This window comes from Manacus candei, unplaced genomic scaffold (genome assembly GCF_025592945.1).
Source record: "Manacus candei isolate 608988 ecotype Guabito, Panama unplaced genomic scaffold, ASM2559294v1 h1tg000049l, whole genome shotgun sequence".
NCBI classification, from domain to species: domain Eukaryota; kingdom Metazoa; phylum Chordata; class Aves; order Passeriformes; family Pipridae; genus Manacus; species Manacus candei.
The window spans coordinates 31,660,052-31,680,699 of NW_026138097.1; the positions used below are offsets into that span (position 1 = coordinate 31,660,052).

Consider the following 20,648-nt stretch of genomic DNA (forward strand, 5'->3'; position numbering starts at 1 on the left):
TAAAATGCATTCTCATTCCATATATGTAAATTTTCATTAGTTGTAATGGTATTTAAAAAACTTGATGGAGAGGAGAACCCAAATGTGTATGAATCTTCATGCATGTACAGGTCAAAAACTTGATGTTTGAAGTCAGATCTGGATTATGTGTCACTCAAGTTTGTCAGCAGATTTGTTGTTCATTTGGGTTTAAGTTGGTGATTTATATTTGATAGTATTCAAATACTAAAATTTTAAGAAAATAGAAAGGTCATGGCCACATGTTTTGGTACTGTCTGTGAACCTCAACTAAGTTTAGAAACCCATATCCCCAGGTGGTCTAAAATACAATAAGATATGAACCCTGCCCAGAAAATGGTTCACAGTATGCATTTTAGAAATCAGTTCACCTTGAGTGAGATTGAGATTTGAATGCTGTATTACACTTTGCAAGTGTGCTTATTGTGCTGTTGGAAAAAACTAAATTTCTTGGTTTTTTTGGTTGATTTTCTTTGTTTTGTTTTTTGTTTGTTTTTGTTTTTGCTTTTTTCTCTCCACCCATCCTTGCTGCATCTTAATACAGAGTTTTCAGAACATCTACAATATCCTCAGATGGGCATTCATCATATTCCCACAATTCTGCTTAGGCCAAGGCTTAATAGAGCTTTCGTACAATCAGATCAAGTTTGACCTTACCAGTAACTTTGGAATAGATTCATATGTGAGCCCGTTTGAGATGGATTTCCTGGGCTGGATTTTTGTGGAAATGGCTCTTCAGGGAACATTGCTACTTCTTTTACGTCTTTTCCTTCATTGGGATCTCCTCCAGAAGCAAAGGTGTGTTACCATTATTATTCTGCTATAGTGGAGATGGAACTGATTTTTACAGAAAGAAAATGGTGGGTTCCTTTGAACACCTGAAGGTGAATAATTTTGATAACATGGTGTACCTAAATTATTGGAAACTACAAAAAATACTTATAATAGTTGTTGTTTTGCTCAAATTCTGATGAGAATTAATCACAAAGCTGTAAGGGATTGTAACCAGGGAATTAAGAGTTATTCAGAGTGCAGCAGTGACCAATTTTCTATATGTGATTTATTATCATCTGTTTTAGGGGTCATTGTTCAATTAACAACATAGTCAGCCCATCAGAAGATGTTGATGTAGAAATGGAGCGACAGCGACTCTTTGGTGGAAAAACTGGTAATGATGTGCTACTTCTGTACAACCTCAGGAAATGTTATGGAGGTTTCAGTAAAAAGAACACAGCTGTGGAAAACATAAGCTTGGGAATACCAAAGGGAGAGGTAAAGAGGTCTTTTTGTTCCCTTGTATAAAGTAACACTTCACTCTGAGCAATTGTTTGAACATCCTCAGTGTGTCTACTCTGAAAGATCTGTAGATAACAGTAGAACAACTTCAATTGGAGTAATTTCTGAAAATCAACTACTGGAGAAAAGCAGAAACTCTGATGGTGTTTAAGAAGCAACTGTTTGCTTATTTTTTGGGTTACAAATTCATCCGAGTTTAAATTTTTTCTTCTTGTCTTTATTAGGTTACTGTGTTATCAGCTAACACAAAAAATGAGTAGGTAGCACAACACCCCAATGTTCAAAGAGAAAGCAAAGAATATCTAATTCAGTTGTAAACTGTGGACTGAATCCTAAATATTTCACCAAGGAACACTTTTAGTTTCCATGCTGAAATCATCACGCTATATTTTAATATAGCATATAACATGCTAATATACTATTTTAATAAACTCAAATTTAGCATTAAACAGCATTTGAGTTTGTGTTTTGGGGGGGTTTCCATTATGTTTATGCTTATGGGAATTGCAGATAATAATTTCAAAACTGCTGAGCAGGAAAAGACCTTTCTTAGTTGCTAATAGCACATTAGAAGACATGAGAAATTAGAGTATGGCAGCCCAGGTCCAGTGACATCTGACTAGTTATTAATCAGCCGTTGGGTAACTGAGCTAACCAGGAGGATATTAAAGCCTATCTATCAATAAGAAAGTTTATGAAACAAGTATTTCAAAAGTTATGAAGGGCTATGTGTAGACTTAATATGAATCCTGTGACAACTGAAGCATAAATTCGTTGCAGATAGGGGCCTTAAATAAGTGTTCAGAGTGTGTCTCTTGGCTGTCTTGTATTTATTTACTTGTACTGAGTGAAGCACCTCATGAGAAGCTGAGAATTATTAACTCTATGGACTGGTGATCAGGGCTCTCAAATAGGACCCGAGTTCCTCAGGTACAAATGTAGTATTTACAAATAATATGGATAAATAATGCATTTAGTTACTTGGCAGGGTTTTAAGTGGAGGGCTATAATCCTAAATAAGTCACTTTTAGATATTAGGGGGTAATCAAAATATTATATATATGGGGTTTTTTTAAAACTGATTTTCTGTGGGAAAGGGAGTTTACACATATGCTATATCCATGTGCAGTATCTTACAGACATATGATATGAACTGAGAAAAGGGGAAACTGTTGAAGAATTAATATTACTTACTTTTTTCAGCATAGCAGATTAATTGCTCCTGCTCCTTGTTTTTGTTGGGTTTGTTTTGTTGGGTTTTTTTCCTATTTTTTTATCTCTGATAGTGTTTTGGACTCCTGGGAACAAATGGAGCTGGAAAAAGCACAACATTTAAGATGCTGACTGGAGATATCATCCCATCTGCAGGACGTGCTGTTATTCGGACTCCTACTGGGTAAATAACAAGAGTTTGATCAGAATAGTGCTAATTGATAATGCCAACGATTAAAGACTCAGTACATCATCAGTCCTTTATACTGTACTCTAAGGACCTGTTTTGTTCCCTTTTAAATGTCTATTGCTTTGTTAAGTCTCTGCAGAAAAACATTTTAGCATTATTTAATTCTGTTTGAATGCTGTTAATTGAGAACAAACTTGCATGGTAGCAAAAGAGTAGACTCTAAGAAACCTTAACACACATCCTTTTAAAACTGTAAAAAAAAATAAATCTTAACATACAGTATATTCAGATGCATGGACATATATCCCCCGTAGTAGTGCTGCCCTGAAAGGTTTCCAGGCTTAGTCTGATGAGCAGTGCTTCAAGTGGGTACTTTTAAAATGTTTTCTTACACTTATGCACTTCAGAGACTGTAAGTAATTACTCGATCAATATGCTATGTAATTAGGATAAGAAGCAGTGTTGGTGAGACTGAGGCTAACTTCGATGGAGTGATAAATGAATAATGGACTTTGGGTTAGATGCAACCAATATTTATCATTTTTCCCAACAAAATTGGAAGGGAAGTAAAGTTATTTTTTTGGTCAGTGTGTTATTAAGTGGGAATGTTTATTAAATACTAGAGCCATCTTCATCTTTTCTGCAAATCAGTGTTTCCTGGCATTCTTCTTGACGGGGACAGGCTTTTGCGGAAGGGAAGGCTTCTGATCTACTTTCATCATGATTTTCTCTTTCTGATACATTACAAATTAAGTAGACATTTTAAATGCACTATGTGTCTAAATTTTGTATTTCATTATTTATGTGGCAAATGCACATTTATATTATACAAGTTGAGCAGTATATCAAAAAACTTTGTTTGTTTGTTTGTTTTTTTTAAATTTTCATATCCCTCTGGATAAATGGTGAGAATGTTTTTAGGCAACTTACAACATTTGCAAACCCATTCTGGCTGCAACTGTTATGAGACAAAGTCTCATAACATAGTCTAGTAAGAGAAATAAAAGGAATTTATCACCAACCACAGCCAATCTTGTGGAGATAGTGCCATTCACAGGGGATTTTGTCTTTTTTATTATTTTGTGTACCTCATTAACATTGCCATTTTCAGTGCAAATGAAACATAAAAATAATTAACATCTCACGAGTGTGTCTCCACATTAGGGATATTTGCAACCTCAATATTAAAGAGTTCCAAAGGAACAAGCAGCACTGAAACAGTTACTTTAGAAGATGTGGAAATAAAGTACTGATAGCAAAGTACCAGCAGTATCTTTTGTAAAAGGCAGAAATATTAAAAACAAAAGTGAAAATTACTAGAAAGGAGAGTATTTTAATAAAATTTGTTTCCTTGCATCTACAAATTATGGTGTTATAAGGCATTAGGAGTCTTACTGGCTTTTGAACAACATACAAAAGAGTTGTGAAGCTTAGATATGTGTAAAAGTTAACTGCATGGTCTGCTTGACATTTAGAAGGGTTTTTGTGTTCTCTGTAGCACAGCTGTTCCTTTTTAAGAGTACAAGTGGACTCAAATTAGCTTATGCTTAGCTCTTCTGTCATAACTAGATTGCCACCAATGTGGGAGCTGGCTAAATGAAAGGTAGCATATAAAACTGTAAACATTTTTGTAGTTACATTTTCTGTCAAATAGCTTGAAGAAGTAAGGTCCGCATTAAATATGTACAAAGAAAAGCTGACACTTAACAAAGTAGCAAAACAAAGGAGAACAAAGTGAGTCTTCATAGTCTTTGAATGTCTGCTGGGCTGACGTATCAGCAGATTCTGTACATCTGTTCCACTTTTCTGTGTGTGTGAGTACACGCTGGCCATTCTTTGTTTTCTTCCCCTTTCTATACTTTTGTTTAAACCTTCTTCAGTGTCATAAAACCTCCCTCAATTGAGGAGCACTAAACACAGCTTTGAAGAGAAATTGTCAAAACCCTTTCAAGTGCCATGTCAAGGTCAATGTAAAATAATGAACAATGTGACTAGTGGTTTATCTGCCTTTTTGGCGCTCTCTATTACACAGCCTTTGCTGTTGTACTTTCCTGCATAGGGTTGACTTTAAGTTTGTACTTAAAATGTAGAGGGGTGCATATGTGAAAAAATGAAAAAAAATGGATAAACAAGATGTCATCTTGTTCATAAGTTGCCCCACTGAGAATGGGAGCATTTGGCAATCTTCCTCATGTAATTAATTTATCTCCCATGAATTTCCATCTTCCTACCACACAGATATCCTCCATGACAGCAACTCCCCATCCTATTTGAACTAAGTGTCAGCCATCTCAGCTGCTGAATTACAAAGTCATAGGACCAAAGAATGGCTCTCCAAGGAGGGAAAAGTAAAATATTTCTTTATAGCTAGAACTTGGACTCTTTTGATAGGTATGATGTTCAGCTTGATAAATAATTAAAAATGTGATTCAAATAGCTTAACTTGAAAGGCAGAATAAATTTACATTGATATAATGGCTGAGATGGCTGTTTTTACACTGTATATCAGTATAATTAGTTTAATTATAATGAAGCTATAGTTACATTAATTATATTTTAACCTTGATTTTTTATAATGTTAATTGAGCATTAGTATGCACTGAATTGAATATGCAGTTAAAAGGACAATGTAATGTCTAAGTACTTTTGCATTTTGTAAATTTATATTTCATTTTGACTAATTAATGGAATTTATCTCTCTGCAGAAGCCATTGTAAGTGCCGTATATATCACTGCCTTTAACTGCATTCAAAAAATGTAGAAAAAGCATACAAAAGTGAAGCAAAGTACACAGTTGAGTCAATAGTGAAACAATGTTTTCCCAAAACAGCCATAAGGCTGATATCAAGGTTACTTAGTTGTTTCTAGACTCAAAACTGAAGTTTACCTTTGAACTGCAGTGCACAACCACCTATATATGATGTTGCCCGTAACCACTGTAACAAACAAGAAGGAAATCTAGTCTCTGCAATAACCAGCCTAGCCTTCTGGAAACAAGAGGTCCAGTTTATTCAGAAGGCAACAGGTTTTGTCCAAGATCATTCTCTCTCATTCCAGTGTTTTGGTTTCTTTTCAGTGCCAGCAAAGCCTTCCTGACTGGAATGCCCCACACCTTCAGGGCTGCAATCAGATTGCAGGAATTCCTTTAATTGTATGGAAGAAATGGACTAATGTAAAAAGCCTTGAAATGATCAGTGAAGGAACAATTTTGAATCAAAATTTTTATTCAATCAGATTTCAGTTTATTATCCCCAGTACCTTGAAAGTCTGTCAAGTTTCTTTCATCAATAGTACAAAACTGTAAGATGAGCACTCCAAACTGGGGGAAGTCTTCTTGAGTCGTGGACTTTTTTCCAGGATAATTTGCACCAAAATGTCATAATTCTCACTGAAGTACTTAGAAAGATATGGAATACAAAATCTTCCATGCTTCAAGTGCTAGACTGTTATTTTTCTTGAGGATGCCAGATATTCTGTTGACCTTTTTCAAAGGGGTTCTAGAAATGCAATTCTGCAACTTTAAAATGATCTTTAAAACATAAAGATTTCTGGACATGTTCTGTTCATGTCATCTGTTGCAGCTGTTCCACCTTAAAGGAAAAATTAAATAGCAAGTGAAACTATTGATTGAACATAACAAGGTAGTCTAAAAATGAAGGAGAAACTTGTGTTCCATGCTAGTTTTATGTCGTATCTTGATCAAGAGATGTAGCCAAAGTTACTAACTGAATTTAAAATAACAATTATGTATTGTTTTTATAATGATACAGAGAGTTCTCTATTAGTGTAAAAGACTGATTTCCTTCCTATAGTTTTTAGATATTACACTGAAATTCATTGTGTCTACTATGGTATGGACAAAAAGCCTGAGAGGGGTTGGAATCTGTACTTATATGTTCTTTCTCTCTATTTATAAAATGAGCTGATTTTTTCTTCCTACATGTTTTGAGTTTAATGTGAATAGCCTAATGAGAAATGCTGGCATGCTGATAATAAAAGGACAGAAAACAAACAGGTATTTTTCTCTAACTTGAGAAAACAAAGTCATGATTTTACTGCATGTTAATCTATATTTCAGAAAATATTAAAATTGTATTTATAATTTGATTTTTATAACAACATATATGAAAATGTCAAGGAATAAAAGGATTATAATTACTTTAATGAATGGAATCAGAGATTGAAAATAAAAGAAAAGGGAAAAGCGTTTACAATATATCATTTACTCAAAAGGTTTTCTGGTATCATACCATCATTAATTATATTAAAACTTATCATGTGTTTTTCCTTCCTCTATTATATATATATATATATATACATATATATATATATATATAAATATATATATTATTTGTGTATTCAGAAACCTGACTAAACAAAACTGAAGGATGGTGCCAGCATTTTAACTAGGAAATCTACTCAGTGATATTGCTGGGGGAAAAATAGGCATTATAGTGTACATTCAAAAAAACCCTCTGAATAAGAGACCTTTTTTTTCCTTCTGGTCAGATTGATAGATGCAGATATGGGGGGGGACGGGGATGGAAAGGTCCTTGAGTTCTTTAGTGAACACACTAGAATCTCTGTGTTAATGGAAACTTTAAGAGTTCAAGGTCAGCACTAATGCATAAAGTTGCAAGATAAGGACCAAACAGAGTAAAAATATTAAATGATGTATTCTCACTGTGCCCTTCCTTTATGAAAGCTAATGGTCAGCAGGTGGGATATTGTTCACCTAAGACTGGGTGCTTTATGGAGGCACAACACTAAAATCATATATGCACAATTACCACTGGGGACACTATTTTTATTTCCTAATGCAAACTGAGTAAATATGGTCTAATACAGTTCTAGCTAAAGAACATTAGATGTCTGGCTTTTTTTGCAGCTGTCCATACTTAACTTTTTGTTCTTCATGGTAGGGACCCACATCAGACTAGATGTGCCTTTCCAGCTACAGGGTTCATGCTAAGTAAATGTCCCTGAGATTATCTCTGAGTGCAATTTGTTCTCTTGTGGCTGAACTTGGCATATTACCAAAAGCCCAGCCTCTTGTTTCTCAAAAGACAGCAGCTGTACCAAAAGAAAACCTTGTGAGTGTGCATGAATCTTCCTAGTAAAACAAACCTCAGACACAGCATCTAGATAATATTTCACTGTGGATAGTTTTCATTATCTTAGAGTCCATTAAATAAGGAATCTACTGCTTCTGACTGGCTATGCAAATAGATTGCCATTAATCAATCCATATCTTACGTAAAGATTACCTTAGAAAAATGATTTAATTTGATTTAGATATGGTTGAAAACTGAACCAATAAAAATTCTATATACACTTCATTCAAAATAACCTATAAGTTATTTTTATATTACAGATATATTATTTTATATTATAATATAATATTCTATATAATATATAATATCTATATAATATTTTATATTATGGATATAAATTAATAAGGAAGTACACTTCTGGTTTCCTCTTTTCCCTATCATCCTTCTATTTTTTGCTAACTCTTTGTTTAGAGAGGTTTCTACAAGCACTTACAGTCCTTGGACCATCCACACCAACAAAGATACTAAGATTTTTTATCTTTGCCGTTAAAAGCAAAGGACCATTCTAATTAGTCCACAGCAAGGCTTGTCATAATCATGTTAATTTATCTTTTAATAGCATTAAAATATAGTTTGATGCTGAGATTCCTTATGCAAAATGCAGAATTTGTGTTTTCTTTTTCTCTCCAGACTTCTGAATCTTGTTAACGGGAGATACATATTTATATTTTCACTAGTGCTGGTATTTGTATATCCTGCAGTTAATACATTTACTTTGTGTTTAACTGATTAATCATATATTTAGTTCTCTTAATCAGATTATGTAGAAAACCACCAAGGGGAAAAACAATCTGTTACTCAGAACCTTTTGAAAACTTTTTTCTTTCAAAGCTCAGATTTTTTTATTGTTAAGTATCTTCATCTTGACAGGTTTTTCTGTACATGTAAATCAACATCATTGAGTGTTAAATTAGATGTTGGAATAAATAGGATAGATTTAGTGTCATTATGGGTAATGAGACACCCTTGCAATCAAGCTTGCTTCTTTGCAATGAATGTAATTTCAAGTAATGCTGTAGAGCTACAAAGTGAAGCCCAAAGTCTCTTAAATCAGGATAATTTTATACTTTCTCCTATATTATCTTTTAAGCTACTAGGCCTTAATATCCTGTGCTTTGTTTTAGTCTTGTAGTTTAGAGAATGCATGCATGTGTACATGTGGGCACAGACACACAAAGAATACACAGCAACATTTCCCTCTCTTTCAAGTCCTGCCCCTTCAGTACTGAATGTAATCAGTATGAATATAATATTGAATATGATATAGTATCAAACAGGAACACAATGTGGTTTGAAATATATCTCCTTAGAGAAGATTCTACCAAAGAGATAAGGGAGGTAAACCTGGTGAGGATTAATTGTTATAGAACTGTCTTCCTTCTGTGTTGATCTCTTGACCTTGACGCACACATGCACGCACGTGCTTGCTGTTACAGTGATGACTCTGAAGAGGTGGCTGTCGTATCCCAAAAAGGACAAAAAGCAGGCCCCTTGCCTGTGGGTGGTACTGCAGGAAGTAGTCATGGCGAAGGGTGAAGAGACTCAAACTCATTTATGTATGGACTTGAGCCTATGTGTTTGTCTTGTATCCCAAGGGTGAAAGCCAGGGCCATGGCTTTTTTCAAGCAACATTCAAGTCTATTTCTTTAAACAGGTCTGAAATGGATATACTGTCTGCTAGCTCTGAAGGCATTCTCATTGGCTATTGTCCACAGCAAGATGCCCTGGATGAACTTCTAACAGGTTGGGAGCATCTTTATTATTACTGCACACTGCGTGGAATTCCAAAGCAGCATATCCATAAGGTAACTATCCATAACAGATTTGCAGATGGAGCTGAAGCCACGTTGAGCTGTGGGTTTATAAAACAATTGTACTTTTTTTTTAGCAGGAGAGACTATCTAATATTTCATTTTAACAATTTTAGTAATGAGGTTTTTCGTTACTGCTATTTTATTTAAGTAATGTGGAATTTTTCTTACTTTTATGCCAATTCAAAACACAATAACATCACTATGGGTAGTAAAATTACATTAATGCAAGTAAAATCTTGGGCACAAAACCTTAAAGAAAATAAATTTATGAATGGTTCAACACTTTCACTATCACACTTGAAGAACTGGGAGAGTACACCATGTATTTTGAGTCATGTACCTCCAAAAAACTCTTTTCTTCAGAGATGTGATTAAACTCACAAGGAATTAAAAATTGTTGAATGATTCTGTAAAAATAAATGAAACATCTGGGTGCTGAGATGGGAGCTGTCAGCACTCTGCTATTTTAAATTTCACAAGGTAGTAGCTGCATTCAAGCTGCATGCTGAGAGCGGTCCCTTAAATGCTCCAGCTGCCATAATAGGCCTGGGGCTGTCCAAGGAGAAGAGGCCAAAGCCGTGTCTGAAAATGCTTTAAGAGCTTACTAAAACAGATGTTGACAATATCTGAGAATATCACTGAGAGATTCTGAGTTTACAGATACAGGTGTTGCCGTGCTGACAAGCAAACTGTGATCTTTTTCCGTGATAAGGCAACCAGTCAGCCAATAACAGAAATTAACTACAGATATATTGTAGAATGGGGGGGAGGTGTTTCTGTATCAGCAGATGAAAGTTTACGATCTGACCTGACTTGAGCAGCTCAGTCTTTTCTGCTTAATTGCGTCTTATTAACATGAGAAAACTGGAATATGATATGAAATGGTATCTCTCAATTCCTGTTCTATAGATGGGTCCCACATAGTAGCAACAGCTCTAGCACTGCCCTGATAACCTCCTGCATGCTGCCTGCTGTCTTCCTTTCATTTTTCCAGAAGCAAAACTGTATGAATTTAAATATCTTTTTTTTTTTTTGTACCCACCTAGCATTTTCCTGGCTCTTGCCTTAGGGTCTGATAAGTGATTTACAATCAATTCCTTGATTGCGTGTGAGTGAGGGTTGCCTTCTCGTTCTCTGCAGCCTTTTTTTTTCCTCAACAGATAGACATCATTCCAGAAAAAGGTATGATTCCTGCATGGGACATTGAGTATTCAGAAACAGCTGCCATTGTGTCCTAATAATAGCATCAGGAAAGGCAATACTTTGAACTTTTGTTTAAAAATTCTTAAGATGATCATTTGGGTTTTTCTGGATGAGAGCTTGGGGAAAATAAGAGATTCTTGGAAACCTTTGATCCCTGTCTTGGGCAGTATCCTGGCTGGACTTTTAACTGACATTTTTAACAGTACATTTATTGCAGGCTGCATAGAAATAATCATATAGTCTTTTGGTTAGTTGTTTGCTTTTCCTGACTTCTTTGTGGTAGTTTTTACTTTCTATTACTAGCAGAGTACTGAAAACTTGAATATGTTTCCCTTGATCTAAAAGAAATATATTAAGTGATAATTGTTATTTCACTAAACTCCTCATCTACAATTATCTGTTTTCTTCGTGAACTGACAGATTCTCTCTAACAGTTAGGCTAAACCCCTATCATCAGTAGCATCTATTGTCATGACACTTTAACAGACAGAAAAATGGCAATATCTCCTCTAAAACTTTGTAGTCATTCAAAAGGAAGAAGTAAATATCAAGACATCTTATTGATCTATGTTACTGACTTCTTTTGGTCCTAGGTGTAATTTAAAACAGGAATCAAAGTTTAATCATGCTCTTAAAATGTTATAAACATGGCTTTTAAGCTTTTCTGTCATAATTTGCCAGGAGAGGTGTCTTTGAGTGAGAGCTAAGTAGACCTTTAGTGCTGTGCTACCTTCCTTGCTCCTGGAGTCACAGACTCTTAGCTATTGTTTTATTATAGTACTCATGGCTGTGAGGAAAGACCTGTTCAGGTGTCACTGGCAGACATGTCCTTATTAGTAATACCTCATCTGCACGCAACTGGAGCCAGGCTTTGGGAAGTGTAAACTGAGCCGTGCATTACAATGGACTGTTAGTTCTTGAATCCTACGCTGTCTGCAGCCCTGCCAACATCAGGAGAGTGTGTCTGTGTGTGCATCTGCACATGGATCCTGCTGTCATTGCTTGATTTGTGACTCCTTCAGGTCATCTGGCCTCCAAGCAGCAACTGTTTTGGAGAATGAAGAGCAAGATCGGGAGCTATGTGGAAGCTTGAGAATGGAGAGAAATCTGTGGTGCGCTTATGGGCCTGGATTTCATGGCAAACTGTTCCATGCAGCACCAAACTTTTCTTGAATGACTGGGAAGGTTTCCAGGTTGTGATATGAAGGGCAGTACCAAGAGATTTTTGTGCTGTGCATGCAGGGTGCCCTGCTGCTTGTGTGTGTGTAATTGAATGCTACTGCAAATGCTGTTTCCTGTCTGCATTCCGTGAGGGGCCAGGAGGGTAACCTGGCTTTGTATGCTTTCTCTGTAGACAGTGTGAGAATAGTGCTCTCTCTGAAATATCTGGCATTCATGAATTCCATTTCAAATGCAGAAATATTAGGAATAATTTGTGCACCTAAGAGCCTGCCCTTTATGATCAGATCCAGCTATTCTCTGGGCAATTGGTAGACAGCCACTGCAATGTCAGTTCTCAAGACCATTTGGGGAAGAGTTCTTCAAGTGGTGTACTAAGTCATGTACGTCACGCTTCAAATGTATGAAAATGAGTCATTTAGACATAAGTTATGCTACTGTGGAGGACTGAGAGAAGAAAAATGCTAATCATCTGATTATCCTGGACCTTACATGATCTGGATGTAGGCTTAGACTATTCTTTATAGGTGGCCTTTTGTTCCTTAGTATCGCATTTGTGATAGAGATCATTCTTCCTTTCAGTTGTCTTAATTTTCTGTCTGCATAGATTGCAGTGCAGACTTTGTTGCCATATGCTCACGATCAAGGCATCAAAGACTGAAAATAATATTTATCTGTTCTTGTTTACCTTCATCCAAAACTGAAATGCAGCTATCTCAGAGGAAATGTTTTTGTCAGTGGGCCCTGACTGTATGGCACTGCTGTCAAGTATTCAGCAGCTGCTGTACTCCAATTCAGAAATGGCTGGTGCCTGGAGAAAATGGGCCAATTAGTTGCCTATAAAAAAAATAAGGCCTGATAATGCTTTGGAATAGCAGCTGTATGGAAATGAAAGCTGTTATTTTCTCATCATTCCCTCCTGTCTATGATACAGTGCTCCAAGCTTGCCTCAGTGTTTACCAGTGAGTGTTCATGCTAATATGCACAGATATATATTCCAGAGAGTACATTGGTTTGATATGGAAAGAAAAATAAATTTACTTTGTTTTTTAATAAATTGGTGAGCAGGCAGGTGACTTACAGGATGTGTTGCTGTTGAAGTTGTCTATTGAAACACTAAAAGGACCAAATCTTTTGCTAGACAGATTTATCAGCAGTAGGAATTAAGTGCCTGATGTAAAGTTGAGTGCACTTAATGTTCCAAAACAGTAATTAAATCAATGGAAAAGGAGGAGAAATACGGGTCATTTACTATCAATATTAAGCTTCACATGTAATGTGAAGTTTTGCTATACTTCACAAATCTGCTCTGCGAGTTTCTTTTTGCTGCAAAATTTGGAAAAGTTAGAGTAAGATTTTGGGCTGTTTAGACAGCTACTGATTTAACACAGTACTTTTAATTCTTATTTTTATTTCTTTAATGTATTAACTTTCTATATCTCAAATTGTTCAAAAAGATATCACATAGCTTGTTAAAAATTAAAATTATTAGCACAACATTAAATGACATCTCTCATTAGCATTAAAATTTGTGTTGCAAATCTTAAAAGAAGCTTCAAGAGGCCTTCTGAGGCAAGTTCTTAGAATGTCAGTATGCTTTCTCTTTACATTAAGTCTCCAGGTAGATTTTTGTACTGATTACATGTTATATTCTGTAGGTGCTGGAAATGGGAGCTTGTGAATTCATTTACTCTTTGCACGTTTGCTTTTTTTTGGACCCAAGCAGAATTAGTGTGTACAGTTTTATGAGATTCTGGGATAAAGAATTATTTTCCTCCAGAAGTTTGACCATGAATGTAAGAAACAATTCTGAGCTTAATCTGAAATCAAATAAATACTGTTTGGTGTGGAATTGATGAATGATTTCTATTTAGGATGTTCAAACTACACTCAGTTCCTGACACTTTGAATTACTGCTTTGGACATGTATAGTTATTTTTCAAATGACTCTAGAATTCAATGCATGTTTATTATCATTTGTACAGAATATGGTACACATTTTTAGTATTGGGTCAGGTTTGGTTTATGAGGATTTCTTAAAAAAAAATAGCAGGCAGTTATGCATTGTATTTATTGTGTCAGAAATGATGCAAAACAAATACAACGATGGATACAGCCTTCTGAGTGAAGATAGATGTACTATAATGTTTCTAGTCTTTGAATAGATTGAGTCTTCATTAACTCCAAGTTTTTCTGGATAAAACAGACTGAAAACTTCCCGTACTAAGTTTTTTACTTGAATATTAGAGGTAATTTTCAAAGAGAGTGGAAAGCCATTAGCATTAGCCAGCCATGGCTAGGCTTCGCGAACGAAGATTTGAGGAGGGTTCTACCCACATTTGTTTAACCACCAGCCACAAGCGCGCTGGTGGCTAAAAAGGCCAGTACGAGACAGGCATGTCCGGTTGCAAAAGACACAGCAGAAAGACTCCTTAGGTGGTATATTCTGCTAGGCACGAGTCTTTCTGTGTTGCCTTTTCTCCTTGAGAGTGATCCTGCGTGCTTTCTCAAAAACATCAGCAGTGTTATAAATAGTTTGTCTCCAGACCTCTCAACTGGAGGCCAGAGTCGACCAGTTATGTTGGTCAATACGGCCAAGGCTGAGATGTTGTTTCAGGGAGTCCTTGTATCTTCTCTTCGGGGCTCCTCTCTTGCGGCAGCCGGTGGCAAGTTCACCGTAAAGCAAGATCTTAGGGAGGCGGTGGTTCTTCATCCTTGAGATGGGTGGTTCTCTTCTTCCTCAACAATTCCTGGATCTCTTGATTATTTTCATCGAACCAGTCCTTGTTCTTCTTGAGGGAGAACCCTAAGGTTTCTTCAGAGGACTGCAAGATGCTGGTTTTAATATGGTGCCAAAGTGTTACAGGAGAGGTATCTGTTGATTCTGTGGAATGGTTATTGAGCCTGGTTTGAAGATTGGCCCGGAATTTGTTTCTCACTGTGACTGATTGGAGATTGTTAACTTGGAGTCTCCTCCTTGGGATACTGCCCCTTTTAGGTTTGATTTTAAGATTGAGGTTAAGTTTGCAGCACACCAGTCGATGATCTGTTTGGCATTCTGCACTGGGCATCAATCGTGTGATGCACTGCACTGGGTGTGGTGGACATTGCGGTCATCTCTCCGTCGCACTGAGACATAATCGATGAGGTGCCAATGCTTAGATCTGGGATGCATCCATGTTGTCTTCAGACTATTTTTCTGCTGAAAGATAGTATTAGTGATGGTGAGCTGTTGCTCCACCCAGAATTCTAGCAGAAGTCGACCATTATTCTTGCAGCTTCCAAAACCATGCTTGCCTAATATTTCTTTCCAGGCTTCAAAATTCTTTCCTACTCTGGCATTGAAATCACCAAGGATAATGATCTTATCATCTGCAGGAACCTTCTGGGTAAGGCGGTGTAAAATTTATCTTTTTCAGCAGGGTCAACTTGGAGAGTTGGGGCATATATACTAAAGAGGACAACGTGTTGCTTGTTGTGTAGTGGAAGGCGTAGGGAGATAATGTGGTTGGAATGACCTGTCGGCAGATTTTCAAGTTTAAGAACAATAGAGTTTTTGATCATGAGGCTGACTCCTGAGAGATGCTTTTCGGTTCTGGGCTTAGCTGACCAAAGGAGTGTGTAACCGGCACCATGTTCTCTGAGGCTGCCTTCCTCGTGAAGGCGAACTTCACTGAGAGAAGCAATGTTGATGTTGAGACATGACAGTTCATGGGCAATTAGGGCAGAACGATGCTCAGGACGTCCGCTGTCCCCTGAATCAAGCGTGGTTCTGATGTTCCAGCATGCTAGAGTTAATTTGGGTACACCTTTGGAAGCAGGTGTATATGCCTTTGTCTTTCGATCTTTGTGTGACTGCATTTGTAGAAGATGTCGCTGCAGGGCTTTGCAAATGTGAGTAAGGCCTTCGAGCCTGCGCAATGGATTTTTTAGGTGAGATGCAGTATGGGTGGAACTGAACCCACCCTTTAATCCTAAAGTTCATCTGCTGGGGCTGAGAGAGCTTGGACGGTGGCAGTGAGGTCGTCAGGACGTAGGTTTAATTAGAGTGACCTTCTCTTAGATGAATGGCCTTACAGGGCTAATCGAGCTCCATTTGCCCGGGTTTAGAGTTGTCCATCTCCTCTGTGTGCTCCAGGGCTCCCCCTCTCATCTCCCACGAGGGCACAGTCTGCGCCGGCGAAGCTCCCCCTCTCTTGCTCCTTTCCGTGCCCGGGGCTGGGCCCAAGCGCCCAGGGCGGGGCCGTGCCACGCGCCCGAGGCCGGCCAGGACTGTACCACGCACACGCGTTCCAGGGCTGGTTGGGGCCGTGCCGCCACACGCATGCATTCCCATTAGCATTAGTGGTTACATAATTTTCATCACTTACTGCTTTTCAGTGGAATGGACATGCCTCTTAGTTCCCTACTGGACAGAAGGCACCATGCCTACTTTAACCTTTACTCCCACAGATACTAGCATGTGTGCAAAAAGTCGAGTTACCTTACAGCTTCTTCTGAAATGAATGTAGTCTTTAGGAACTCCACAATGTATTCGAGGGTTTTGTTCAGATGTTATAGATTGACTATACCAAAGCTAGGTGAACTAACCCAAACTAATTTTGGAAAAACCTTTTGTTAAAGATTTTATAATCAATGGGAGAAAAGTAAATAATTTTAAGGAATATTGTAAAATAGGAATAGTTAGCTGATAGATGTAAAGTCTGTTATAGTCTTCATTGAGGGTGGAGGGAGGAAGGGAGGAAAGACTTTAAATACATTACTACAGCCATGACTAGATGTGAAATATCTTTATGGTTCAAATGCGCTCACAATGCATATATTTGCATATAACTCTGTGTCTTTTAATTTGGCCTCAATGTTACCAACTTGCTAAATAAATTGATGTATCTCCTCATTCTTCACTGCTGAAAGTAATTGAAACCATAAATAGAACACCATGATGAATATGACAAGGAGGGATAGAAAGTGCTTGTGTATATATCTCACAGTCACTAAAGGAAGGAAACCATTAGAATTGTAAATCTCTGGCATAATTGTGTGTATCTGTATCTGAAGATTGGTCACATGTTCAATTCTGACTTTCATTTAAAATAGTTTAAGAGGTATTTTTGTATTTATTTTACAAGATACTATGATACAAACAACTGGTTATACAGAAAAATGGAGATGTGCAGGCTCCTCTACAATATACCTAATATGTAATATTTCTAATTTCATTCAAATCAGTGTTTCTTTGTTGTTTAGATCATATTGATGAAGCTGAGACATTACTGAAAATCTTATGATATGTATTAAAGAAAAGAGAAAAAGTTTGGAGGTCATCTCTTGAAAGAAGAATGAACTCTATATTCTAATATTTGCTGAAGCATACTCTACAATGCTCCTTTGAAGAGCGTAGCAGGAATAAGAGAGAAACAGCAGGGAAAAAATTAGGAATCAGGAAGCTGACCATTCCTTCTGACTTTAGGTTGCTGTTGTGATTCAGCCCCAAATCTGTTTTAATTTGATATGTTTTGCACCAAAAATGCATATCTAGATATCAAGCCACATTGTGGTGTGCACTGTGATAATCTGCAAGGTTCATCTTGTAAGCTCTACACATTTAAAGCAGCAGCAACGTGGGTACTATGAAATGATTCCCACCCCTTTCTTTTTACCTTAAGGAGACCTTGTCTTGAAAAATTCCTGTAGCAGAAGACTTGCTAGTCTTTCTCTCCTTGTACTAAACAGGAGATGGTGTAGTCATGTGTTTCTGCACTAAATGCTTGAGTACATACCAGAGAGGTGAGGATTCTATGTGTCGAATTGTAAATCTTGCAAAGTCAGTTCTTTTTAATGTGGCTCCCTATAAGGAGCATTATGTTCATGCCTGACACATGATTGAGTCTCCTTGGGGGCTACAGACTACAATAAGAGCCATCTAACTTGAATGTTTTTTTCTTCTCTCTCTGGCACTATTCCTTGACCTTCTAAATTCTTCCCCCTGAGGCATTCATTGTTGCTTTAAAAGAATGGCATTTTGTTTGACTTAGAGTTTTGATAATATTTCAGAACAGTCTTAGAAATAGTGGTTCTGGTCATATCTAAAGGGTAGTTTTACTACATTTCAGCTGTGACACATAGGCCTCTTTTGCTTATTGTTTACTAATAACAGGTTAACTAAATGTTAATTTTGGTGTAAACGTGAAATGACATATTCTTTTCACTTTCTGATCCTAATTTTTTATAAGCTCTTCTGTGTAATTCTGTGATTGTTGGTGTATGTGTAGGAGGATAATCCTTCTGTCAGTAGCATTCATGCATTCCCAGTGATAGCAAAGTCAGTTTAGTGGAAAGGATAAGCTGTCTCCCGTATGCTTTAGAGGACATCACTTTATGGGTTGTTTTGGTGTATAAGGAGATGTGTATTTGGAAGTGAAAAAAACGCACAAAACAAAACAAAGCTCAACTGTTATATCTTAGAATATAGGTTAGGTGACTGAGCATTTATAAAGCCACAGAATATCTGAATTTGCAGCACTTCTACTGATATAAAAAATAGACTGTAACTGGAAATAAGTCACGGTGAACTAACCCTAAAATAGCAGAAGACTTGAACTTTTCAGTACAAAATTACCTGTGGGTTGTTTAACAGTTGTTAAGATTTTTTTTTTTAAATTTTCTTCATTTAATGTAGTCAGAGCAATATTTATGAAATGTAGCTTTTATATGAGAACATGCATTGCCGTCGGGTTCCACATTCAGGTACACCAAACACAAGTGACTATAAATACCAGTGTGAGGATCATCACTAGAATACTGCAGATTCTTGCCACTGCAGTGTTGTTCCTGCATAGAGAGAACTTTCTCTCAGAAGTGTCTTATTTTTATAACTAGCACTTCAAAAATCTTGCTAAAATGGTCACAAATATCTTGATCATTTCCAAAGGAGTTTGCATAAAACTGTCTAATAAAAATATTATTATGCTCATGGTAATTTGTTTGTGGTGAATAGTGAATATTAATTCACAATATTGTTTATTGAATTGTTTTTTTCTATTGGATTTTCTGAAGTAATTGGAGACTGTCCATCTGATGTGACTAATCCTTGCAGTCCTTCCTTGCTTTCTGCTGAAGGCAATGCAGAGGGTGCAAAGGGAATGAACCACTGGGGTGCTCTGGCAGCTGATTTTGGGCAATAGAGCACCATGCAACTATTTGTTTTACAAGAATCTCCCAGCTGTCCATACATACAGGTTGAAGACATACCTGCTCTGTTACAAAGTTGATCACCTCTTGATGATACAGCCCCCCAGACACATGCCGCTAAACACTTGCTGCTTTCTTTGCAGGAGGGATTTGGCACTAAGGAGTAGAAAAGTTGCTGCTGTGATCCTCATGTTTTTGCAGGTCTCCCTGGATGATCCAGCAGTGATAGCTGATATAGATGGACTAAGGCTATTGCTGCATTTAAAATTCTCTAGCACCACTATTTGAGGGACCCTTGTATGTTAGAACTGTGTCTGACAGGCAAAGAAGAAAGGCTGTAGGGGATGGCATGAACATTGTCTCCAGATGTGCTCGTCTGCTTGCTCAAATCACACATTCTTTAAGTAATTAAACCCAAATCAGCTAGGGTCAACTTACCCCTCTCAGTTATTACAAAGATATGTTAATTTAACCCTGTTACCTTTTGTGTCTAAGAATCTGTAAATCCTTCATCTGTACCTTGCTTTTCTGACATTTTCATCTTTTTCTGTGGCCAATGTAGAATTTTGTCTCTTGAATTTTCAGTCTTTAAGATGTTTGATCAAATAAATACTGGAGAATGAGTGAAATGAGAGAAGTTTTAGATCATTGACCTATTGACACAAACTGAATGCAAATGACTGTTCCAAGAAATGACAAAGCCAGATTTTCTGTATGAGAAAATCCTTATCCTTTTTGGAGAACTAAGGGGTCCCAGAGAAGCTTTTTGTATGTGTTTAAGATTCAAAATAATAATATGCAGCAAGTGGGGATTAATAAGGAAACAACATGTACATTTGCTTTATATTTATGAACAGAATATTGTTTTAGTCTAAGCACAAATGCTACCTGATCTGACTCATCTTCGTTGGCCTTCAAATTTCTGAACCACAGGTTGCAGAGGACCTTGTTAACCGGTTACACCTCAATGCCCATGCAGACAAACTGGTGAGAACATACAGTGCTGGCACAAAGAGGAAGCTCTCTACTGCTGTGGCTTTAGTTGGTAAACCCCAAATACTTTTACTGGTGAGTAAAGGTAACACTGTACCTATGATAAATGGGTTACATTGAATTTTGTTCTCTTGTATGTTGCTTTAAAGAAAATCAGGTAGTTTCCTGATCAGTCAGGGAGTAATTGATACATGGAGGTACAACTGTACTCTTTGTTCTATTCTATGAATACCTTTAATTTTATTCTCTAGTGCTCACAAAAATTGAAACTGAAATTGTTTTGTTTTGTTTTTTCCTTGGCTTAATTGGATGAGCAGGGAGAAAAAAGCCCTAAACATAAATAAATTGTAGCATCCCATGGCCCAGACACATATTCAATTTTTTTAAGATTTACCCAGGTAGAAGGAGAAAAAATAATGCAATGTAAAATATATTAAT

At 36.9% G+C, this 20,648-nt stretch overlaps 1 protein-coding gene across 1 annotated transcript in view; it reads left to right on the top strand.

Moving 5' to 3' along the window:
• The window catches only part of ABCA13 (ATP binding cassette subfamily A member 13), a 175,366-nt gene that overhangs the window by 134,037 nt on the left and 20,681 nt on the right, over positions 1-20,648 (top strand). Inside the window, exons 46-50 of the mRNA XM_051798954.1 lie at positions 563-816; positions 1,098-1,290; positions 2,601-2,710; positions 9,485-9,635; positions 20,151-20,285. Of these exons, the coding sequence (XP_051654914.1) occupies positions 563-816; positions 1,098-1,290; positions 2,601-2,710; positions 9,485-9,635; positions 20,151-20,285 (843 nt within the window). The remainder of the gene's footprint in view (positions 1-562; positions 817-1,097; positions 1,291-2,600; positions 2,711-9,484; positions 9,636-20,150; positions 20,286-20,648) is intronic.